Raw genomic sequence first — 25940 nt, forward strand, 5'->3', positions numbered from 1 at the left:
AGCTAGGAGATCAAGAAGACAAAGACACCGAAAATCTGCATACCCCACCCAAACTCTAGGAGTCTTTAGCCCCATCACCATAAAGAATACCAGAGAGGCACACCTAAACTCAGGTCAGAATACATGACACAGGAAATAGCCTCAAAGTTCATGCCACAGGAACAGGAAACTATTCCAAACAAAAGGCTAGAGAATATAAAAACCTACTACCCATGTGCTCAGCCCTTCTNTCCCACCTACTTCTGCCAAGAGACCCTCAGATCTATCCCACTCCTGCCCAGGCCCCCACAGGCACCATTGATGCGAACAATGTAGAGCTGGCCATGCCCACCTAGTAGGCCACACCCACTCCCTCCACGCCCACCCAGTAGGCCACACCCACCCGGCCCCCCAAGGGTAACTGCAATGCTGATGCGGCCCTCAATGAAATTGAGTTTGACACCCCTGCTCTAGAGGGCTATTCAATCACATAAAAGAGCAGCTTCTGATAGCAGTTTCCATTCTGTCAATAGACCAATAAAAATTGATAACATTTTCAAAATAATTTTATGCTCAGGTAGACACATTCATCTATAAATAGTCCTCAACTTACTATAACTATAATGGGAATTGATGGTTGTAAGTTGAGGCACCCATGTGACTAACCTAATTTTATTACTTTTTTGCAACAGTCACTAAGCAAATGCCACCATCATTAAGCAAACCCATTATCTGCAATGGACATTTTTTGCTGGAAATGTAAGTAAATTTCAGTTTCCAGCAAACCCCCCCCCCAATAGATCAGTCACATGACCATGGGATACTACAAATAGTTATGTGACCTAGTTGCCAAGCATCCAAAAGCAGTTGATTTTAGAACATAAATTTGTGTATATTTATCGTGGTTTTTATTATCTCCTGTTCACCGCCCTGAGTCCCGTAAGGGAGATAGGGCGGTATATAAATTCAATAAATAAATAAATAAATAAATAAATCCAATACCATTTGCTCCAAATGACAACAGATTTCTATTGGCTTAGACAAATGCCTTTATCATTATTTAGGATCCCTATGCAAATTATTATAGATTAGCCCTAACATTTCCCTGCATGCAAACCATGTGCTACGTTACAGACCATCCACACTGAGACCCAGTAAATAACCAAATAAAATCATACTGCTGCCATTAAATCTGTCTCAAATTTCCAAGCATTGTCACATTAACTTATAAATAGCTTGGAAGGATTTGAACACAGCTGTACCAAAATATTTGTGTTTTCAAATATTTTCAAAACATAACATTACCTCCTGGGACGCTTCTGCTTGTTTTTTGTGCGGCTTTTTCTTGTTGGCTTGGGTAAAATTCTTCTCTGTTAAAATAACAGCATATCTATAAGCATGTTTCTTATACAGTGTAGACAGGCACTTTTACAAAAGGCTTTTACAGGCTTTTTGTGAGCCTAAAACAGACTTTCAGTACAATATAAAGCATAAATAATTGAAAGCAAGACCCAGTTCTAGCACTAGCCGAGTAACCATATGCGGTAGACTACAAATGTCATAAGTGAACTGACCGTCTTCACAAACCTCACTTTCAGTTTTTAAAACCAAAGGTTCAAATATTTATGACAAACACCTACCTGGGCAATGAAGACCACATGTTTTCCACTGAATTTTTTCTCCAGCTCACGAACTAGCCGCACCTGAATCTTCTGAAAAGATTTCAGCTGGGGGACTGGTACAAAAATGATGATTGCTTTTCTACCACCACCCACTTCAATCTCCTAAGCAAAAAAAACAGAACTGGGGATGAACATGATTTACATTTTAAAAGTACAAAACTAGCATTTTATTTCCATAAGCACAAAAGATCCAAAGGTATCTTAATTTTTGGAATTTCTACAGGCAAAAGTTAATCTGGCAGTCATCTCTTCTTGAGCACTAAATTCTGAGAAATTCCTATGGAAAGATCTGGATAGAAATTTTGAATGCATCATTGATCAAATCCAACATAATGAAAATAATCATTTTACATCTTGGTTTCATAGCAAGGGAATTACATTTATCAATACCTAGTAACTCTCTTTTTATGAACCTGTAATCCCGTAATTCAGGGTAGAATTAGGGCAACTGGATGGAGCTGGGTATACTTGATGCCCTTCCTAACATCACATGGAGTTTGCAGATTTTTTTTCCTCCCTAGAAGAGTAACATCTACCAATTGTATCAATATCTAATATAAAATAATTAGTTTTTGTTTTTGAAAGCATTTAAATTGCACCTGAAATGTACAAATCTTCAAATTATTGATGTAAAAATTACACACCGTAAGAAAATAGGCTGATTCAGCTAACATTTCTGATTTCCACACAAGATTTTTTTTTTAAACGTAGGCATGTAATCAAATATACTGACTGCAAGTCAAAACATAAGTACCTTCTACAATTTTGTGATTGCAGTTACTGTACCCAAGGAGTTTTAGGAACATATAGAAGACTCTTAAGAAGTTTTATTTTGAACAAAGGAATTTCTGTATCAACAAAATTCCATATTCTATTGAGGCTAACTCATGTGAGAATTACTTCCCAGAATGCCTATATTGGAGTTTATTCAAGACTACAGCAATTTCCAGGTTTCAATGATAAAAGTAAATCAATGGTATGGAAGGGGAAACTATAAAATCAAACACTACGCATCATATCTGGATATACTAAATCTCCTGCATCTTGCTCAACAGTCTGGAATATTTGGGGTCCAGAGGGCAAGAGGAGGTTCTTGGATTAAACCTAAATGTTATATGAATTATATCAGATAAAATACTAGATGCATACAAAACATATAATCCCAACCAAAGTTTACATATTACCTTTGCTGCTGTGATATTCAGTTCTCTCAGTTGAGCCTTTAAGTCAGAATTCATCTCCAACTCCAAGAGAGCCTTAAGAGAAGATTATTATTAATCACTTGTTTTTTCTGCTTTGGATGTTTTACTTTTCACAAATAATTATATAACCATGGCATTTTGATTAAAATACTTAGATGAGCTACACATTTAGTTGAAAGGTCTGGAACCTATTCCAGAAGCAATCAGCAGAGGTTCCTCTGAAATGCACTAAAATACCCAAGGCGACTTCCATTTCTATTTAAAATATTTCAACCACAAAATCCTTACTAAAATTTCCAACAGCATGTTCATTTAGGCTACAAGTATTTATCACAAAATATTACAAATCCATAACACTAACCACCTCATTAGTCATATTTTAACACCGCTCTTATTTCTTTCAGCCTAAATTTTCCAACTGTTATCAAACAAAAAGGGCACATACCTGGGAGATGCCAGATTCAAATTCATCTGGCTTTTCGCCATTGGGCTTCACAATCTTTGCGCTCGAACTGAACATGGCCTTTCTGCATTCAAAAATAAAAATAGTACAGAATAAAAAATGTCCCTCCCAAAAGTTAAGGAAAAGCACATGATAGTTCTGTGTGATTGTTTAACTAAACCAGCAGACTGTAATCTACAACATAATTGAATGTATAGGAATACTATACACAGCAGTTAAGTATCTAAGGATATAGGATTTAGTAAAAGAAAATCTAAGTTAAACCATCTGCTCAACAATTATTTCTAAACTGCAGCTTTCATACAAGTAAAAGCTTACAAGAATAGCCTACCTCATAAGGGTATTGTACATGGCCAATACAAATTGCAAAGTACACGATGCCCTTATTTACACACAGCCCTTCACACACCCATACAATGCCTGGATTAATAGCATCTTCTCAGAGGAGTTACTGTGAAACATTCCACACCTTTGAGGTGGTCAATTGCATCCTTTGCAAATACCCTCTAAAAATCAGATTGTATAATGCTACCCTGGTCAATGACCAAAGTATTTTGATTTGACTCTAGATGATCTCAAAAAGATTTTTTTAAGAAGGCAAGTGGACATTTTCCCCTGAAGTTTTTCTTCCCATCCCAGAAGCTCCTTCAGTTCAGACACGTGAACTGAAGTGAAATGTCTTCAAGAAAAAGCAACTTTGGGACAACCATAACTTGGATGATGACCGAGAATCTCTATAGCCAGACTCTTAAGTAACGCACATAAATACTACAGCCGCTTTCTACCCATTGGAATAGAATTTGCCGTATAGAAAAAAAATCAACTTCAAACAGTGATCCGGTTCTTACTCAGTATATAGGAGATGCAAGATAGGAAAACATGGCAATTAACCTCGTGTTAAATTCAAAGGCCTTTAGCAAAGCTGGCTGATTTGCACCAGCATCTCACCAGAACACGTATGCCGAAGCTTATAAGTTCATCCACCATGTGCCATCCACGAGAGCAAGAAAAGCCATTTATTACTGAAAAAACTGTGGCCGGGAAAGAACCGGTGGGGTGAAAACAGCCTATTTTGCAGAAAACTACGCCGCAGAAGAGGCGATCTTGCCTCCTGGGTAAATCTGCTGGGATCCCACCGTAGGCTGAATTCACAACCTCACGAGTGTTAACAAGCGCACGAACGCGGAAGCCTTGGCCCATTTGAGATCTACTGACCCCAAAGTACCATTAAAATGCCAAATCGGGTGTTTTATAGTTCTTCCTTCCTTCTTCCCGGATTTTTTCCATAGCGTCCCCCCCCACCCAAGAAGATCAAAGCTCCTTTCCTGGTGCAAGCGGCCATCGAGAACTAAGAAAGGGCGAATCGGATGCATCCCGAGACGCTCGGCCTAGAAAAGCAGATTTCCCCCAACTCGACACCATCTCGCTGGACCCTCCGAGGAAAAAACACACCATCGCCTCCCGCCAGGCCCCGGTCGCTCATACCCACCACTTTCAGCGCCGGCCTAGAAAAAGGAAGAGTTCTCGCGAGAACACCGCTCATCCCCCGGTGTGGGGAGGCTTGACTCCGCCTTCTTACTCTGCGAGAGGGTCAATGGGAAGCCTGGAACGCAGAAGATTCCCGCCTTCGCGAAGTTTGCTAGCGGGAGTAAACTCCGGGCAGAAGGTAATCTTGCGCGCTGAGGGGCTTCGGCAAGCATCCTGGGGAAAAGGCCGGCTGCGGCCGCTTTAAAAAAAAAAAAGAGAGAGGAGCGAGGCTCCGTTTTAAGCTGGCTGTCATATACACAAATACATTTTGTGTATATTCCCCTTTTAAATATTTACATGGCAACCATGCCTTTATTAGCCCCTTTAAAGTCACAAGATAGCATGCAAACTTAAGTTAATAATAATAATAATAGTAAAGTTGGAAGGGACCTTGGAGGTCATCTAGTCCAACCCCCTGCTCAGGCAGGAAACCCTATACCATTTCAGACAAATGGCTGTCCAGTCTCTTCTTAAAAACTTCCAGTGTTGGAGCATTCACAGCTTCTGGAGGCAGGTTGTTCCACTGGTTAATTGTTCTCACTGTCAGGAAGTTTCTCCTTAGTTCTAGGTTGCTTCTCTCCTTGGTTAGTTTCCATCCGTTGCTTCTTGTCCTGCCTTCAGGCACTTTGGAAAATAGCTTGACACCCTCTTCTTTGTGGCAGCCCCTGGGATATTGGAACACTGCTATCATGTCCCCTCTCGTCCTTCTCTTCGTTAAACTAGACATACCCAATTCCTGCAGCCGTTCCTTATATGTTTTAGCCTCCAGTCCCCTAATCATCTTTGTTGCTCTTCTCTGTACTCTTTCTAAAGTCTCAACATCTTTTTTACATCGCGGTGACCAAAACTGGATGCAGTATTCCAAGTGTGGCCTTACCAAGGCATTGTAAAGTGGTATGAACACTTCACGTGATCTTCATCTGTGTTCTTTATTAGGCCGGGCAAAAAGAGAAATTGAAGGAGAGGGAAATTGGGAGTATTTGTTTGGAACTGGAACGCTAAAATAGAACGTGAGAACAAACCTTAGCCTTTTCCTTTTGCATTGTATTCTTAACACCGAGGGGGGGGGAAACCCCAGCCTTTTTTGAAATTTAAAAATACAGTTTTATAAGTGGCTTTTTTCTAAGTATTTTCAAATGTGTTTAAACATCTGAGAACAAAAACACATAAGACGAATGAGTAGGAAAATCAAATTTTGCAACAGTAAAGACGATACTAATAGGATTAAATTGCTAGGTTTTCAGTGTTCCCTGAGCTTGGTTTTCTTTTTGCAAACATTTTATTACAAGTTGGTAACATCTGATAGGACAAACTGTTATATGTAAATATCCAATAAACCCCACTTCCCAGTGACAAAACACAAATGTCTGCAAGAAACAAGCTCTGAACACCCCGGCTTTATTCTTATAATTCAGGGGTTCTCAACCTTGGCAACTTTAAGACTTGTGGACTTCAACTCCCAGAATTCCTCAGCCAGCAAAGCTGGCTGAGGAATTCTGGGAGTTGAAGTCCACAAGTCTTAAAGTTGCCAAGGTTGAGAACCCCTGTGATAGTTCTATTTTTTGGATGCTATCTTAACCTATTTTGGTTATGTTTTGGTTCGATGCTTTTTTAAAGATATTTATATTGCTTTAAACTTCGTTTTGCTTCTATGAGATGGGCAGCTATATAAATTGAATAAAACAAATCCAATATTGCTATAGGTTTCTCTTGTCTGGAAACATTAGTTTGCTTGTCAGCTTTCAGAGGTGCTGAATTTGAATTCAAGTAATCTATTTTAGCTCAAAAATTGATTTCTAGGTATTGTAATTCTTTTCCATCCATTTGCTAAGCACCATGGACAGGAAAGACCAAATAAATCAACTTGCCTAGGAAACAATAGGGATTAGGTAAAAGAAAAAGTTATGCCAACCCAGATCATCAAATAGCACTATCCAGTATTTTAGAACACTTTATTTGGAGTCCTATGTAATTTTTGGCTGTCTTGCATTTCTCTGTCCTAGTAAATTTCTTTATGTATTAATTTTAGAAAAGAATTTCTCCTTAAATTACTTTAGAAAGGAATTTCTTAAAACTTCCCCGTGTGAAAGATTGCACAACTAATTACCTTATATATAGATTCACAATTCACAGGAGGTTCATTATCTTTACTTGGGTTCTTTTTTTGTGTGGAAAAAAGTATAGTAGAGAGTTTTAATCAATTTGTAACAAGTGGCTTACAAAATTTCTGTCACAAATTATAGAAGATACCAACTCGATCCGTCATGCTACTCGAGAACTGAAGAGCTAAACAATAGTGCAGCGTAAGCGTTGTAAATAAATCCTGCTTAAAATTGAAAGCACTTAATTCTTGTAATTTCAATTTAAATCGATTACGTTTTTTAAAAAAAAAACAGGTCGAGGTCAACCATTCCTATTGTAGCTCAGAAGTGGGCCCTCTGAATGTAATAGGGATTAAATGGCGATCATTTCAATCTACGGGCATGAAAATCTCAGTCGCTTTCCCGCCTTCAAAACAAAGGCCAAAAATTCGCGCATGCGCCACGGAAATCTCGCTTGAAGCTTTCCGTTTTCCGAGGCAGAAACTGGAAGGGGGGGAAAAAAAAAAAACCGCGGTGGCGCATGTGCACAAACTACTTTCGTGCTTGGAAAAACTTTCTTAGGCGAGGTCATAGAGACGGGAGAGCGCGCGTTTCCGGTTTCCACGGGAAGGCTGCTCTAGGTAGCGAGGCGCGACATCAACTCTCAGTTGATGCTCGACTCGCGGTCGCGCTTGAAAACCGGAAGTGTTGCTCCCCCATTGTTTGTGTCTCCGGTTCTCGGTCCCACAGCTGCGACGTACCTCCTCGACGGCTCTCGATTAGCTCGTCATCCGGAAGCGTGGAGTCTGGGTTCGGTCGACTCTCGAGATTGAGTCGGGGAGGCGGCGGCGGCGGCGCAGATGGGAGGGAACGGGAGGAGGCGGCGGCAGGGCTAGTTATTATGTGGCGCCGGATTCTAGCTCTGCTCGTTCATCCATTTTTTCCCACCAGTTCTGGTGCCCTTGGCAGCGGCGGCATGTTCTACGCGGTGCGGAGAGGTAGGAGAATAGGAGTGTATGGCACCTGGTGAGTAGCTGCGCATCTTTCTCCCGCCCCGTAATGTTTCGTTTTCTCTCTCTCTCTCTCTCTCATCCCTTTAAAGCAGTGTTTCTCAACCTTGACAATTTTGAGGCATGTGGACTTCAACTCCCAGAATTCCACAGCCAGCATTGCTGGATGTGGAATTCTGGGAGTTGAAGTCCACATGCCTTAAAATTGTCAAGGTTGAGAAACACTGCTTTAAAGCAAGAATCCCTTAGTTGCGACACCTTTTGAAGCCTTTATTTTCCCCCTTCCTTTTACCTTTCCAACAGCCTTTTGTGGGAAGTCACCCCACCCCCAGAGAAGGAAATATTAAAAGGGCAGGAAAAAATATATTTCCTTCAAGGGTCTTAAAGAGACAGAAAAGCATGCCCAGGTCTCCCTCCCCGAAGCAGAAGCCAGCCCTATACAAATGCAGATGTAAACCATCAGAAAGGCCCCAGCTAGGAGATCAAGAAGACAAAGACACCTAAAATCTGCATACCCCACCCAAACTCTAGGAGTCTTTAGCCCCATCACCATAAAGAATACCAGAGAGGCACACCTAAACTCAGGTCAGAATACATGACACAGGAAATAGCCTCAAAGTTCATGCCACAGGAACAGGAAACTATTCCAAACAAAAGGCTAGAGAATATAAAAACCTACTACCCATGTGCTCAGCCCTTCTTTTCTCTAGTCTTTTCTGCCAGAGCCATCTTCCTGTCTGGCTCTCCTCTCCAGTAAACTACAACTTTCTTCCCAAAGCAGTTGCCATGTTTATTCCCAGCTTGGATGAACCAGGATGAAGACTTTTCTTCCAACACTTGTACGTAGGATAATCTGAGAAGTAGAGATCAGCCAGTTGAGAGAGGAGAGGAGATAGCCTTGACTCTGGATCTTCCCTTAAAAGCTTCTTAAACTATATATAAGATTTATTTTATAGTCGCAAATGAAGGCAAATATATGTACCCCAGAATAAATGTTGCAGGATCCAATCATCTAAGTCAGTCACTGGGACCAGAGGTTTATTCTTTCAGACTCATGATGGAGTACATCCTAAGGGAATTTCTCTTGTCTCCAGAATATGTGCACTGGGCTATTCTATGCATAGTATTTATATGGTGCCTGATTGTATGTGGCTTTTAATAATTGATGGGGATGTTGATGTCCGGCTATTAAGTCGTCCTTGAGTGTTTTCTTGTGTCACTGGTTCCTAAGTACCTGGTAAGCTGGTGATAAATCAGCACTCCTGTTGACTGATCAGGGCTCATTTCCCAGGCTTTAATTATTTCTTTGGCTATTTTTGTCCCTGCTGGGCCAACAATCTTAGTAGCTTTTAAATTGAATGCATTATTTCATACTCTTTGATTCTGTTCCCCAAAATGTCATTGTGTCAATCAAATAATTACAGTTGCAACTTATTATATATTTATACAGTTGCCTATCTCACCCAGCATAATTCTGGGTGGTAAACAATTAAAAAAATAAACACTCTGCAATTGAAAGTACCTATCAGGACTACTAATAACAGTAGCAGAGAGTTATTATAGGCAGTACAGCTATTTCACTAATTCACCAGTTTCTTGAGATCCCCAAGCCTATTAAGACATCCATGCTTAATTTGTCCACTCAATTATTTCTATGGTTGCCCATCTCAGTAAGTGAGCAGTCAGGCATAAAGGCAATAGATTTCTTGAGGAAGATGATAGGCTGTTAAATAGGCATCAGTTGCTGTTAACACTAAACTTTAAAAACAGTGAAGTCATTTAGTGCCATAATCAATACTGAGCTATTAAGTTCACCAGATAGTTTGGAGTCAGTCATATCCTTCAATCTTAAGTAACCATACAAAGACATACTAATTAACAAGAGAAGATGGTGTTTCCAACTTTGTGCTTCTAAAAAGGAATATAAAGATTTACATGAAAATTACAGTAACTAAGTTTACTGAGATTCAGTTTCAAGGGAATATGTTTTGGGACTCTGAAAATCTCATCCTATAGATGAGAAATAGCCAAGGTGACTTCATGAATACACCATAGGTGTAGATAGGTTGCAAGACCCAAGTCACTTAGTGAAATGGGCAGTGTAAAATTTTAAGAAAATAAAACACTCGTAAATAGATTTATATTGACTATTTGTGAAAACACATAAATTAAGCAAATCTACAGAAGAAATTTGTCCAATTCTGTTTTCATTTCACACAGGTTTTCAAAGAAAACCTTAAAAGAAGCTAACATTTTCTATTTAGGGAATTTGTGATATTGTAATCTAAACAATATGCTGCTCTTTTTTCCACTGTATTTTGACAGGGAGGAATGTAACGAACAAGTTCATAGATATCAGTCTGCCAGCTTTAAGAAGTTTGCATCAAAGAAAGAAGCTTGGGCTTTTATAAATGAAGAGTCAGCAGAATCATCCATTTCTTCAACAGGTATACTATGCAACTTTCTAAATTTGAATAGCAGAAATATAGAAATAGCTTTCTGATAATTAAAGATAATATACTAGATGTAATGAAAAGTAAGTAGGATGAACTGTGTATTCAAATGAAATTCACAACTCCAATGAACTGGTTGTACCTCCAGAAAATAATTTCAGCTGTATTTATTTCTTGATAGAGGCAGTCTGGTTGTTATTTTAAATAAAAATTATTGCGATCATTAATGAGTCTTACAGTTACCTTGCTTTTTAAAATAGAATTGATGGGTAAAGCTTTATAACAAAGTTATATAAAGATGTTAATGCTCAAATCATTGCTGGTAATCAAATCCTCTCTTTTAGTTACAAAATCCTGCATATTTTTTCTATTAGATATAAATACTATCTGTGTTACCTTTCACCTTTGGATGAATAAATTGATAAAGAGAAAAGATCATCTCTTAATGCCATGTATGTGAATTATTTTTCCTAAAGTTATTCTGTATTTTAAAAAGATTTTTTTTTAATTTGTAAATTTGAGGAGATTTGCACAAATATTAAATAAGGAAAATTTCGTGTGAAAAGACCTTTGGATGTGTGAATTAAACTGATTAAAATGTGAGGAGCTCCAGTGATGATCTTCAATATGAACATTACATTATCAATTTGATAGTGGTATCATTTTTTTCCCCCCTAAGGCTTTGGTGAAAAGCCGAACAATTATAGCTATTACAGTAACAACACTACATCTGAGTCATATAACGAAAGATCATACAAAAGACAATACGAAGAGCTTTCAGAGAACAAATATACAAATAAACATGTAAAATACACAGATGTTCCTTATACTCCTCCGGCAAATAAGGATGAATTCTTATACAAAGGTAACTCCTCTCTTTCTGCAACTTATTATAATGCCTTTGAATCTGTTTTGTATGATATTTTGTATGATATTTCTTCTCTTGATGAAAAAGTATGTCTTTTCTCTTACAGAAATTTGACACTAGAGTATTACTTCTATGCTTAGTAGCTGTAAAGAGTTAATAAGAATTTAGGGTTTGAATATTACAAGTTCTATAAGTATCTAAAATGAATACTGGGGAAGATGGGGAAAAAAAATAAAGCTAGCAACGGATCAAACAAGGAAATAAGGGGCAATATTTGCTTAACCATGATTGTTGGGTATGTGTGATAGAATGTAGTCTGGATTACCAGGAAGAAGAGGCTACGTTCCAGAGGGCCAAGAGGCAATGAAGTTTATATAGTTTAGTTAAACTTCTCAGCGTATGCTTTAATTATGTAAGTGGTTGCTTTAGTTTGGCAATATTGATGTCAATTATTTCTAAGCAGTTTCTTTATTGCTCCTCACCATAGACCAGGGGTCTTCATACCTGGCCCTTTTATGACTTGTGGACTTCAACTCCCAGAATTTCTCAGCCAGCGTACCTGGCTGAGGAATTCTGGGAGCTGAAGTCCACAAGTCATAAAAGGGCCAGGTATGAAGACCCCTGCCATAGATAGAAGTTCTAGGGAAGAGCTTTCTTGATCCTTTTTCTCCCGTCAAACTGTCAAAACTTCGCTGCCTCTTGGCCCTCTGGAATGTAGCCCCTCTGGTTATTTTCAATCAAAATTATTGCAATCATTAATGAGTCTTACAGTTACCTTGCTTTTTAAAATAGAATTGATGGGTAAAGCTTTATAACAAAGTTACAGCTGAAAGAATAAGAGTTGTTCAGTCAATGCTATGCTTTCTAATAGCCAAAGTGGTCTGAAAAATGTATTGCTGCAGTGATAATTTTCCTCTGCTTAATGAGAAAACACACAGTAGCTGGAGAAGTTAGAATAGAAATAGACAAGTATGGCAGTGGCAATAAGAGTGGGTGAATTCTTCCTCTTCTAGGTTTTTGCCTTTGAACTTTGATAGTCCATGTGCCAAGTATTGAGCTAAAATCCCATTACTTTTAAATCTGCAGCTTTTCTAATGACGTTTATATTATGGTTGTTATTAGTAAAATGCAAAATCTGAACAAAATAAAAGAAGCTGAGAAATAACCATAGCAAGAAAGATCTTGCCCTGACCTATCTGCAGCCCTCCCTAAGAAGATTGGATGAAAACAAATGGGTGCTGGACTCTGCTAAATTGAGCAATAGTTTCCTGAGGAAAGGCTACACCACTACCTCCTGCAAAGCTGGTAGAACCAGTCCCTCACATGGATCACTGTTGTATGGACGCAACCATGTGTCATCTTTGGTGGGGGAAGTTGGTCCAATCAGGAGGCATAGGCCAAAAACACAAGCGATCACACAGCCCCAAGGAGATGTCTACTCTTTCAGGACTGACAGGTTCCAATTCTTCTCAGATAATAGGGCTAGACCAGGGGTAAGCAACCTTGGCTCTTTTATGACTCGTGGACTTCAACTCCCAGAATTTCTGGCTGGCTAGACAATGTGTTAGACACCTCCCTGGGATCTACACAGGTGCCATTCATCTCAGGGTGATTCCAAACTACTTTTTCCAACAGATGCATAGAATAATCCTTAGAGTGGCCTTACAGATATTCTTAGTCCCTACTTACACAGCAGTGATTGAATCGGTAAGACACTGGCTGGTAACCTATTGATGCAGAGAGTGGATTACCATGAGGTAATCCTTCACAAAGCTGCTTTCTCTTCCTTGGTCAAGTTCACTCTTTGTCTTCCGCCAATAGCACTCTTAGCATCTCTACCACCATTTCATCTCGCAAAGCTCCTCCAAAAACCAAGGAAGTCCAGGCTGTATGAGCAGCAAAAATCATTTAATCCTATATAAATAATCCTTAAAGGCATCAGTGCTTTTTAGCTTTCACAATCATTGGCGTTTCCAGCCATCTGTACAGTAGGTTCTGTTTAGCCGATGTAAAATACCCCAAAACACCCTTGGGTAATAAATAAAATCTGTTCTCTTTTTACCAGAGAATTGCAATACCGGTGGTATCAATTCAGCATCAAAATTAAGTATGGTTCTAGTGATGAAGTTGCTTGCACTATGTGCACTGCTACTTTTTGATGTTAATGCTCAAATCATTGCTGGTAATCAAATCCTCTCTTTTAGTTACAAAATCCTGCATATTTTTTCTATTAGATATAAATACCATCTGTGTTACCTTTCACCTTTGGATGAATAAATTGATAAAGAGAAAAGATCATCTCTTAATGCCGTGTATGTGAATTATTTTTCCTAAAGTTATTCTGTATTTTAAAAAGTTTTTTTTAAAAAAATATATTAGTAAATAAGGAAAATTTCGTGTGAAAAGACCTTTGGATGTGTGAATTAAACTGATTAAAATGTGAGGAGCTCCAGTGATGTTCTTCAATATGAACATTACACTATCAATTTGATAGTGGTATCATTTTCTTTTCTTTTTTTCTAAGGCCTTGGTGAAAAGCCGAACAATTATAGCTATTACAGTAACAAGGCTACATCTCAGTCATATAATGCAAGATCACACAAAAGACGATACGGAGAGCTTTCAGGGAGCAAATGTACAAATAAGCGTGTAAAATACACAGATGTTCCTTATACTCCTCCGGCAGATAAGAATGAATTCTTATACATGGGTAACTCCACTCTTTCTGCAACTTATTATAATGCCTTTGAATCTGTTTTGTATGATATTTCTTCTCTTGATGAAAAACTGTATGTCTTTCCTCTTACAGAAATTTGGCACTAGAGTATTGCTTCTATGCTTAGTAGCTATAAAGAGTTAATAAGAATTTGGGGTTTGAATATTGCAAGTTCTATAAGTATCTAAAATGAATACTGGGGAAGATGGGGGAAAAAAATAAAGCTAGCAACGGATCAAACAAGGAAATAAGGGGCAATATTTGCTTAACTGTTGGGTATGTGTGATAGAATGTAGTCTGGATTCCCAGGAGGAAGAGGCTAGGTTCCAGAGGGCCAAGAGGCAATGAAGTTTATATAGTTTGGTTGAACTTCTCAGTGTATGCCTTAATTATGTAAGTGGTTGCTTTAGTTTGGCAATATTGATGTCAATTATTTCTAAGCAGTTTCTTTATTGCTCCTCACCATAGACCAGGGGTCTTCATACCTGGGCCTTTTATGACTTGTGGACTTCAACTCCCAGAATTCCTCAGCCAGCGTGCCTGTCTGTCATAAAAGGGCCAAGTTTGAAGACCCTTGCCATAGACAGAAGTTCTAGGGAAGAGCTTTCTTGATCCTCTTTCTCCCATCAAACTATCTAAACTTCGCTGCCTCTTGGCCCTCTGGAATGTAGCCCCTCCCACCTGGCAATTCAGACTACAGAATTGGAGCAAAATGAAAAGCTTGGGGGGAAGGGGAGGAAGGAATAGGCTTTGAAAATGGATTTGAGGGGAAGGAATTTTATCCAATTATAAATTTACCTATTGTTTCCCATTAATGGAGGGAAGTTATCCAAAGCTGAATTATGCATTTCTTCTACTTTAGCAGGCATGACAAAAACCATAGGGGAGAGGAACTCACTGAGCTAGTTTTCCAGGCCAGGTCTATGACATCTCGGTTCTGCGATCTTGCCAGAGCCATCTCCGCGTGGGACAACGCCACGGGAAAATCGCCGTGCAACAACTTGCAGCACCTCCCTTCGCAGGAGGCAGCGGTCAGCTATGTCATTGCAATGGGCCACGTCTTCGGATCCAGGTCCAACCTCCTGCGGGTGTGGCTGGTCAGTCAGGTCGGAGTGTGTCTGCTTTGCGGGCTATTTGCAGTTACTAACCACGTGTGAGAGGCATGTCCTGCCTGCCGGGGAAGCATTCTGCCTGAGCTGCATTCAGCTGTTCCTTTTTCCCTGCGAGCCCTTGGAAGAGGACAGCATCTGTTCCAGTCTCATGTTGCAGACCTCTTCTTCAGTGTGCTGCATTGGACAGTGACTGTTCCAGGACAGGAAGATGGGCAAGCAGGGACAGTGACAGCCATCTAGCAACTGTCAGTGACTCCCGCTTAGCCTGCCTTTCATGGAGAGGGGTTGCCTCCCTTCTCTTGAAGGCTTTCTTGCCTCACTTTTCAGCACACCCTTCCCCCCTCTGATAGACAGCTGTGTGTAGTGGACACACTCCGACCCAACCAGCCAGTCGCAGCACTATGATGCCAGATTCAGAGATGTGGCCCGTTGAGACACTGTGGTTGATGATTGCCTCCCTCGCAAAGGGAGGTGCTGTGAGGAGCATGGCAATTTGTCCCACTGTGAGTTTCCCAGGGCGATTTGTCCATGCCGAAGTGGCTCTGGCAAGATGGCAGCACCGAAATGTCCTGCCTTTTACAGATTTAAGACATTCCTGCTTTCCATTTTCCTTCTTGCAGAATACAGTTTCTAAGGCATCAAAGGGGACAGTTTCCACTCTGGAATCAGGCAAGCATTCCAGAGGCTGGGATCACCAGCTCTGGGGCTTTGTCCTGCAATCAAGCTACTTTTGCAGGAGCTATGGCCATCTTCCTAGGTGGATTTCCCTCTATAGTGCCCCAGATTCAGCTTAACATTTGTGGAATGCCTGAATTTTGATAGAGGTCTGCCGTGTGATGCCATTCTGCATGGTATCACAACCCAATTTGTGGGGATTTGACGATAAGAGTGAATGGTCCTCTGGAATGAAGAGCTTCTGATTTCTCTTTCATTAAAGATGGGATTTTGATCCTCTTATCCATGGAGTTCTGCTATTGGATTTAGGCAGATATCATTATTTTTTATGTCTTATCCCTCCCTCTTTTCTTCTCTCCTAGTTTCTGAGCATGCTTGCCAGACCATGGCCTAATATGTTTTCACTATAGATGTGATCTTACCAAGAATTAGTGATCTTTCACTGACTTTCCTACTTCTATCATTCATAGGTTTCACTCCGGAAATCTTCATGTGGCTTCTAAGGCATTGGTTACTACTCCATATAAGACGCTTTCTAAAGTGCTCTTCAGTTTCTATCCTACAAAATAGAATAGAAATTTCTTATTGCTTCAGTCTGATATATTCTGGAACTAGTAACCTTGTCATCTTGAAGCAGGCTATTTGTTTTCTTCTTAATTCTGTAGGAATTTAAATTAATCCCTCATCTATGGTTGAAGGCAATTGTTTCATCAGTGGCAGTTGTGGCTTCCTTTGCCTCGTCTCATCCGGTATAGGCGACTAGAAAAAAGATTGGCATATTCTATAAAGAGTTTTTGCCATTGTTTCAAGTTCATTGTTGGGGCACAGAATGTCTACTATAATCATCCTGGAATCGATCCACCTTCCTGAGCTTGCTGTGAATCTCTACTTGCTCTTGTTACAGCAAAATCATAGTCCATTCCACTAGAGTGCAGCCATTGCTAATAATGTTCCTCTAATCATTTAGCTACATGATCCATTTTCTCTTCCTTTTTGCATTGCAAGCTTTGGCTAATGATATCTTCAGCAGGAAGTTTTCAATAGTGTGTGATGTGCTGGGTGGGTGTAAGTTCCTACTTCAGTGGTTCTCAACCTGTGGGTCGGGACCCCATTTGGGGTCGATCGACCATTTCATGAGGGTCGCCAAGCAAGGCTGTCCACCATTTTTTTTGTCCGCCATTTTTCCCCTTTTCCGGCGGGTGCCTTACCTCCCTTGGGCTGGGCCAGCTGGTGGTCGGCCTGCTCCGTCTCTGCCGATTGCCAGCTACGCCTCAGCTGGCGCAGGGGGCGGAACCACGCATGCGCGGCGCTCCCGGGCAGGGAAAGTCCTCGACTTATGACCGGTTGGGTAGTCCTCAACTTAACGACCGGTTTAGTCCTCGACTTATGACCGGTTTAGTCCTCGACTTACGACCAGTTGGGGTCGCGGCATTAAAAAGGTTGAGAACCACTGTCCTACTTGATTGAAACCATGTTGTTTAGTCCTAGCTGCAGTTACCATCTTCCACTGTTTAAAATGGAAGTATGGAGATACTATTCTTTCTATGGATAGAGGGTGGATCTGTGTTTTCTTGATGAAACCTTTTCCTTTTTCTCTCTTTTATAATGATAGTGAGATGTATTTGATCTTGCCTGCTGTTGTGAGGAGACTCCAGCCTTAGATACTTTCTTCCACGTATAAAAGAATATTCATGATAATTCCAATAGGCCTGTTCTCCCAGAATTATTTATTTTAGTATTAGCAATTTATCAGCTACAGTTTTCAATTTTGGTTTCCATTGTATAGTATGCTTAGATTATACAAAAGTTAAGTGTTTTGCTAAAACTGGCTAAATATTGTATATCATACTCTGAATTAGTTTTATTATCTGTATTTAAATGCAGTTTCCAGAAACAATCTGTTTAAATTGTTTAGGAATTTGACATTGTCTTGTGCTGTTTTAATGCAAATCTGCCTTTTTAGGAGATTATGTAACTGTTTATACGGATGGATGTTGTTCAAGTAATGGACGCGAGGCAGCACGTGCTGGAACAGGTGTATATTGGGGACCTGATCATCCTCTGTGAGTAAGCTGTTTTTCTTTATATCTGCTAGGAGAAGTTTTGGCAGGCATCGTGTGATCTCCACTATAGCTTTACAAACATACCGTGCATGATGAACTCTAAAGAGGAGTGGATGTGATGTTTAGATGGAGGGGCTAAGAAGATATTTGGACAACCTTTTTACTATCATTTGATTCATGGCTGGTCATCGTGAAACCTTGAGTCAAATTGTCAGGGCAGTTTTCAGAGCGAAGAAGTAAATAAAGTGACACCTGTCCAAAGCAGACCCTGGTCACACCTACTTTTGAAATGCAAACTTTGTCATGCCAAGCACAACATGTATCTGTCAAACCAATAGAAATTCTGCATACCTGCTCTTGGCAGTTGCCATACATTTAACAAGTGGGAACTATTGGCTGCAAACCGTCCATGTGTACAACCATTTTACCTATGCCCAAATTATTAGTATGTAAATCAAGTGAGTACAGGTAGTTCTCCAGCATGATTGGATGGAGAATCCACTAGTGGGTTGTCTTAATCTTCCTGCTCCAATAAGACTAAGTCTGGAAAGTTGCCACGCCTCTGCTGTGCAAGAGCACCCCAGTTTACGACTTAGTCTCGTGCTCAGCAGACACGTGATTTGTGCTCCTTTCCAGGATTAGCAGCAGGTTGTATCATCCCTAGTGGATTTTCCTTTCTTTAGGCCTAATTCACAATACTTGGGATTGAATCAGGACATTTACAAAGTTCTTACAATTGGATATCTCGAATTTAGCCACTTTCAGGAGGTCGCATAGATTGGTGCTGAGGGTGGTTCCTTTCTGGACTTCAGGGATCTCTACAGGCTCAGCCTGTCGACGAGCAGGGAGGGCTGGCTTTCAGCGCGAGGCCTCCCGACGGCTCGAATTGCACCAGCTGATCGGCGCGGAGCTGGAAATAGCTTAAACAACCGCCGACCTTTTCCCTCGCTCTGACAGAGTTAACTGCAGCTGGAGGCCTAATTACCTCAGCAGACTGCCTGCCGATCCTCCTGAACTGCTCGTGGCTCCGTTGTTCATCTCTGCCGATCGCTATCATAACGCAGCGCCAGAGAAAGCCGTTTGTTTCTTGTGCTTGACAGGCTCCCTCTCCCCCCCTCTCTCGGCCCCTCGGCTGTTCGATGCAGTGCCGGAGACATCGTTCCGGCCGGGCTTGCTCAGTTTATCGGAGCCATCCATTTGAGCACGAAAATGCGCGGCTGCCATTTTGGCGAGGCACAAAGGCTTAATTTGTATAGTTGGCTACAGCTGCGATCTACAGGCCTAGCGGCAGTTAAATTGGGCGCGAATTCAGCACGGCCGCCATTTTTCAGCACACACAATTGCAGCTTGAGAGGCTGATAGCTCCCTTTGTATTGGTTCTGGGGAGGGCAATCCAGCCCGATAGGGCCACATTGCCTGAGAATTTGCCCCCCACCCCTCCAGTAGCTGGATTCCACTACAGGATCCTACAGCCTGGAGGGAGGGGACCGGTCAATGGTCTCATAGCATTGGGGACACTGAGTCACCACAGGTGGCCTTGCTATAGCGATTAACGCTATCAGCCACTGGTGCTAGAGGGACATTCGTTGGAGTCTCTCTATCCATTTGGGTGCAGTGGTAGTAATTGAACCATTTCTGTTCCTCTAATAGGATGTTGGATAATTCCGGCCCTCAACAGGCCCAGGGCATTCCTGACTCCCCCGCCAGGAAGAAACAGAAAGCCTCCACAATGGAGGCGGCGGGGAGGCTGAAGGCAAAGGCCAAGGCTCAGTCCAATAGAAAGTCCTTAAAGACAGCAGAAAAGGAGGCCAGCAGGCGCCAGGCCCTAGAAAGGGAATTATCCAGGGCACGTCAACCGGCTCCAGGGGACGCGGATATTAACATGTCTACTCCAACTGTGACGCCACTATTTGAACCCCAGCTAGTTCCCTCTAACCTAGCTCCAAGGGCCTGGTCCCCTCAAAGGGAGGCCGTGCAGCTAGAACCCATCATACTTAACCAAGGTCTAGAATCGCAGAAGGTTGCCACTCCAGGCACGTTACAATCAGGGACGTAGGCTACCTTTACGCCCATCGCAGCAGGGCTCCGCCCCTCTGAGCCACAGGCAACGTGGCCTGATCAATTTCAGGCCATGATGGCTCAGGCCTTTGTTCAGTTTATGGCCTCTTCAGTTGGTCAGTGGCCCCAACAAGTTCCAGCAGCACCTTCACGGCCATCTCATCAGGCTGAGGCCCCTGCATTTCTGCAGGAGGCTTCTTCGGAATCAGATTCTGAGGATTTCGATCCTGCTGGACTGATCCTGTCAGACGATGAGGATGTCTCTCCCCCGGACCCGGCACCTCTCACAGGCCTGTTTGACCAATCTTTGTTTGGCTCGCTGCTTCTCAAGGCGTGCTCTTCAGCTAACATCGCCCCGGAACAGGAGGCTCAGCTGGCTCCTTCTACATCCCAGGACCCGAACCCACTGTATTCTGAGCCGGTGGTGACACAGAAGCATATTCCCTGCCCCCCCTTCTTCCGCAATACGGTGCAGAAGCAGTGGGCGAACCTGGGATCTCTTTCCACTCCGGGGGTCTCAGAGAGAAATCTATTTAATGTGGCACCTTCCTTCGCATCCTTGCTGGAGGTTCCCCTGATAGATGAACCATTAAACTCTCTATTTTCTAATTCCACTATTCCAAGGGACATGGCCGAAGCACTCAAAGCAGAGGACAAGAAATTTGAATCTGCCCTTCGCAGATCCCATCAGGCTTCGGCATGGGCGGTCAAGGCGTCTACATCCCTGGCTTTCTTCGCCGGGCCTCCATCATATGGCTGCGTGAGCTCCAAGACTTGGTGCCCCCTGACCAGGTTCGTGCCCATCAGAACCTGGGTAAGTTAGTGGCCACATCGCAGTACATGTCTGACGCTTCCCTCCATGCTGCAAGGTATTCCTCACGGGCCATAGCAGCAGACATCTCAGCCCGTAGGCGTCTATGGCTCAAGAACTGGCGTGCGGACCTGAAGGCCAAATGGCGTCTGGCCACTGAGCCTTATAATGGGGAACATCTCTTTGGTGAAGCCCTCAACCCTTATCTCGTAGAGGGCAAGGACAAACGTAAAACCATGATAAATATGAATTGGAGAGGGGATAGGCGATCAGGTAGCGGTACTTCACACCATTATTTTCACAGGCAGTCCTTCCGTCCAGCTTCGAATTGGGACTGACCTCAACCCTCCCGTACCTTTACCCAGAGACCAGACCATCAGCAGGACCGTCCCGCACCCAGGGCAAAGACTCAGTTCCAGACCAAGCAGCCCTTTCGAGGCTCAGGAGGGCGTCCCTTCAGAAGAACCAAGTGACTCCAGGGATATTTCCCCCATAGGTGGTCGACTGTCCCTCTACGCCAATTTATGGGAAGGTACCACCACAGACGCCTGGGTGTTAAATACCATCACTCACGGTCTAGCCCTGGAATTCTGGTCCAGTCCTCCGGAATATTTCCGGTCTTGTCCCACCCCCAAGAACACAAACAAAGCGGACCTCATGTCAGAGGCCATTTTCTATTTATCACAGATTAGGGCCATAGAACCAGTGCCGGGGGATCAGAAGGGGAGGGGGGTTTACTCCAATCTTTTTGTCGTTCCAAAGACTTCGGGGGGCTGGAGGGCAATTTTGGATCTAAAGAGTCTAAATTACTACCTAACTTACAGGAAGTTCAAAATGCAGTCGCTTCAATCGATCCTAGCCAGCATCAGAAAGGGGACTTCCTGACATCAATAGACTTAACGGAGGCATACTTACATTCCTATCCTCCCTGGACATCACAAGTTCCTCGGATTTTGCTATACCCACCAGCATTACCAATACAGAGTCCTTCCATTCGGTCTCTCTTCGGCCCCCTGAGTGTTCACAAAGATATTGGCAGTGCTGGCCGCCCACCTGAGACAAATTCCAATCCGGGTCCAGTGCTATCTGGACGATATTCTAATACAATCTCCATCCTTCCAGCAGGCTCAATCGGACCTAGCCCGCACCATCAAAACCCTTCAGACTCACAGGTTCTCTGTCAATTTTCAGAAAAGCCAGACAGTTCCATCCACCCGTTTCCTCCATTTGGGGGCAATCATCGACACACTTGCACAGTCCATCTGTCACAGGAACGACAGGACAGCATACGGGCCCTAGTTCTTCGGGTTCGGAGGGAGCGAGTGGTCTCCCTGGCATTGTTGTCACAACTCCTTGGGAAGATGGTGTCCTGTATAGCAATTGTACCTTAGGCACGTCTTCACGCCAGGGAACTACAGTGGGTTTTGCTTCCATTCCAGAGGCTACGCATCAGCGCTTCCAACCGGAAGGTTCGAGTTCCGCATCAGGCATTGAACTCCCTTCAGTGGTGGGCCTCCTCAGCAATGGCAAGGGGCACCCAGTTCATGGAACCAGTCAGGATTACCCTGACAACGGATGCCAGCCTCTTCGGCTGGGGAGCACACCTTCAGTCAGAATTGGCTCAGGGCCGGTGGTCCCAGACAGACTTACAGAACAATATAAACTGGTTGGAGCCCAGGGCTATACATCTAGCCTTATGCCACTTCAGCAGCAGGGTGGCGGGACAATATGTCCTAGTGCTCACAGACAATATTGCTGCAAAGGCTCATGTGAACAGACGGGGGAACCAGATCCAGGCCTCTCATGGAAGAGGCCCATTTGTTGGGGACTTGGGCGGAACACAATCTGTCTTCCATCAGAGCGGAACACATCTCCGGAGAGGCAAATCAGCAGGCAGACTCCTTAAGCAGGGCCACAGTGGACCACTCCGAGTGGCGTCTGGAACCCGACTTGTTCAGGGAGATCGCGGACAGGTTTGGTCATCCGGCGCTAGACCTCTTTGCCTCTCCAACCAATTCCCAACTCCCAAGGTTTTTTCCCAGGTTCCCATCTCGGGGAGCAGAAGGGACGGATGCCCTCTGCAGTCCCTGGCCCAGGGAGCTGTTATACGCCTTTCCTCCCTTTCCCCTGATCCCAGCGACAATCCGCAGGATCCTACACGAAGGGGCAGAGGTCATCCTGATTGCCCCACATTGGCCGAGGCGTCCGTGGTTCGCCGACCTGGTGGAACTTTCCATCTCTCACCCGTGGAGGATTCCCTCTGGTCGTGTCATCCTCAGCCAGGGAGTACTTCAGCATCCGGATCCCCAGTGGCTCCAACTAACCGCCTGGCATTTGAGCGGCGGGCCTTGACCCGAAAATCATATTCGTCAAGGGTGATAGCAATGATCCAGCAATCCAGGCGCCCTTCCACAAATAGGATTTATGATGCCACATGGAGGAGTTTTTGTGCCTGGTGTTCAAGTCACAAAGTGGAACTTTCGGACATCACTATTCCAGTTGTTCTAGAATTCCTGATGGATGGGTTGGACAAGGGGTTATCCCCAAACACCATCCGCAGACAGGTTTCAGCCCTTTCCACGGTGATCGTGTGTGACAATTCTGCCCCCTTGGCGCAACACCCTACGGTGCGTTCCTTAAAAAGCGCAACAAATGCCAAGCCTCCGGCGGTCTGCCATTATCCCTCTTGGGACCTACCCCGGGTCTTACAGGCCCTCACATCGCCATCCTTTGAGCCCATTACCACGTGCTCCCTGAAACTGTTGTCTATGAAGGTGACTTTCCTTGTAGCGATCACGTCGGCCAGGTGAATTTCAGAGCTGGCCGCCCTCTCCGTCAGAGAGGACCTGTGTGTTTTCCATGCAGACAGGGTGACCCTGCGCCTGGATCCCTCCTTTGTTCCCAAGGTTAATTCCTTGTACCATAGGTCGCAGGAGATAGTGCTTCCTAACTTATGTCCTAAACCTACTCATGATCTAGAAAAGCAATGGCATACTCTGGACATTCGCAGGGCTCTGCGGCGTTACATCAAATGGACTTCTGCCTTCCATAAATCCGAGGCACTGTTCGTTTCCTTTCAGCCCTCGTCCATGGGTCAGAAGGTTTCCTCTTCAACTGTAGGCAGGTGGATCCGGGATTGCATTACTCAAGCTTATCGGTCCCAATCATTGACCATCCCCGGTCGCATCACTGCCCATACCACCCGCAGTGCGGCTACATCGGCGGCTTGGGATACCCAGGCACCTATCGGGGAGATCTGCAGGGCGGTGACGTGGTCCTCGCCTTCCTCGTTTGTCAAGCATTATAGGATTGACAAATTTGCCTCCTCGGATGCTTCGTTCGGACGGAGGGTGTTACAGCAAGTGGTATCTACCAGTGGAACTCGGGCCCAAACTGCTTTCCCCCCCCCCTTAGGGACAACAGGGCTTTGGTATGTCCCACTAGTGGATTCTCCATCCAATCATGCTGGAGAAGGGGTGTTGTCTTACCTGAACGCCTTTTCTCAGCATGATGATGGAGAATCCACACCCTCTCCTTTTTAGTATCCGTTTGGTCCTGTGTACAGGATAGGATGAGCACACGCGTCGGACTAACGTCTGCGCCTCGCCTTCGTCGCAAACTGGGGTGCTCTTGCACAGCAGAGGCGTGGCAACTTTCCAGACTTAGTCTTATTGGAGCAGGAAGATTAAGACAACCCACTAGTGGATTCTCCATCATCATGCTGAGAAAAGGCGTTCAGGTAAGACAACGCCTGACTACTCGTTCATTTTGAAATTACAACAGTGGTGAATTAGGGGACTTAACAGCCAATTCCTGAGTTTGCAGCCATCACAGTGCCCCTGCAATCATTTGATTGTATTTATGATTGGTCACAGTGTCGTGCAGTCTTTTGGTTTGTCTGAAATGGTGTAGGGCAGGGGTAGGCAACCTTGGCTCTTTTATGACTCGTGGACTTCAACTCCCAGAATTCCTGAGCCAGCATGGCTCAGCTTGGAAACCTCTCCCTTTCCCTTCAGCATGGCTGGCTCAGGAATTCTGGGAGTTGAAGTCCACGAGTCATAAAAGAGCCAAGGTTGCCTACCCCTGGTGTAAGGTTTCCTGCCTGGGGAGGAGGTTGGACTAGAAGACCTCCAAGGTCCCTTCCAACTCTGATATTCTGTTGTTCTGTTATTGTCTGGTTACTATTTCCAATCTTCCCTTCCAGCTTCCCACAACCAAAATAAATGCGGAAGCCCTTGGGAAGTTGTAAGCCATGGTCACGTGACATTTCACTTAATGACTGTTTGCGATTCACTTAACAGTGGCAACTGGAACTGCCATCATAAGTTGGCACAGTCACATGATTTTTCGATTTATGACTGTATTTCTTAGGAAGTTGCCAGTCCCAGTTAGCCATAGTTAGCCATCATTAAGCGTGGACTATCTGTATTGAAGTAATTATATACATTAGTCTAAGACGCCATTTATACTGCACCCATTTTTGTATGAAATCATATTTTGACTTAATGCTATTTTCAATAATTTTGCTGTATATTGTCCTCGGCAGAAATAATAGTGAAAGACTTCATGGACGGCAAACAAATCAAAGGGCTGAAATACACGTAAGCAATGAGTGAATTAATATTAAACGTCTGCAACCAGGCCATTCTAATTATTTAATTTTGCTAGGAATGTAGTCTGAGGTTTGTTCTTCTACAATGGATTGATCTGCCCTGCTGTAAAATGGAAATCCTCACTATTAATGTCTACTGTACATGTAGTCTTTGTTTAATGACCACTCATTCAGTAATTGTTCAAAGTTAACGATGGTACTGAATGAGTGTACTTGTGACCTTTCCTTGCAGGTTGCCATTATCACATTGTCTCTAATCGTGATCAGAATTTGGGCACTTGGCAATTAGGCTACATTTCTGACCATTGGGGTGTCCTGTGGTCACATGATCACCATTTGAGACCTTCCCTGTTGGCCTCTTAACAAAGTCAATGGGGAAGCTGGCGGGAAGTTACAAGACATGATAACAGAAAAGTTCCTGCTTAGCCACCCACAGAGTCCTGCTGTGAAAATGCCATCATAAATCATTATGGTCACCTCGGGTCCTCACTTTAATGACTACATTGTTCAGCAGTACAAGTTCTGATCCCATTTAGATTCATTAAGTGAGGACTGTCTAGTTATTACTGGAGCATTTCCTGCCAAGCCTCAGTATTTCACTTTTATGCTAATCAGAAGGGTATAGTCA

General features: G+C 43.2%; 2 protein-coding genes across 2 annotated transcripts in view; one reads left to right on the forward strand and one right to left on the reverse strand.

Moving 5' to 3' along the window:
* Positions 1-1280: 1280 nt before the first annotated feature.
* Positions 1281-4892, reverse strand: LOC107294085 (40S ribosomal protein S7-like). The gene is made up of 5 exons (XM_015823291.1): positions 4816-4892; positions 3309-3390; positions 2846-2917; positions 1620-1763; positions 1281-1349 (listed from the first exon to the last, which is right to left on the reverse strand). The coding sequence occupies exons 2-5, from the start codon at positions 3381-3383 to the stop codon at positions 1281-1283; spliced, it is 360 nt and encodes a 119-aa protein (XP_015678777.1). The 5' UTR covers positions 3384-3390; positions 4816-4892.
* RNASEH1 (ribonuclease H1) overlaps positions 4884-25940 on the forward strand; it is a gene marked incomplete in the record, with an annotated part of 36822 nt that continues 15765 nt past the window's right edge. The window contains 8 exon segments of the mRNA XM_015823293.2: positions 4884-4992; positions 7886-7960; positions 10270-10391; positions 10772-10849; positions 11077-11262; positions 13790-13975; positions 17732-17831; positions 25247-25301. Coding sequence (XP_015678779.2) covers positions 7911-7960; positions 10270-10391; positions 10772-10849; positions 11077-11262; positions 13790-13975; positions 17732-17831; positions 25247-25301 — 777 coding nt within the window.

Source organism: Protobothrops mucrosquamatus, unplaced genomic scaffold (assembly GCF_001527695.2).
Source record: "Protobothrops mucrosquamatus isolate PMUCROS unplaced genomic scaffold, P.Mucros_1.0 scaffold1826, whole genome shotgun sequence".
NCBI lineage: Eukaryota > Metazoa > Chordata > Lepidosauria > Squamata > Viperidae > Protobothrops > Protobothrops mucrosquamatus.

What these genes read in the sequence shown, in the direction of transcription:
- LOC107294085 (XM_015823291.1), bottom strand. Translation starts at nt 3,383, where the DNA reads ATGTTCAGTTCGAGCGCAAAGATTGTGAAGCCCAATGGCGAAAAGCCA. An exon ending in TTGAATCTGGCATCTCCCAG is followed by an intron (nt 2,918 to 3,308) that starts GTATGTGCCCTT and finishes TCTTCTCTTAAG; the next exon opens with GCTCTCTTGGAGTTGGAGAT. An exon ending in TGAATATCACAGCAGCAAAG is followed by an intron (nt 1,764 to 2,845) that starts GTAATATGTAAA and finishes TTTTTTGCTTAG; the next exon opens with GAGATTGAAGTGGGTGGTGG.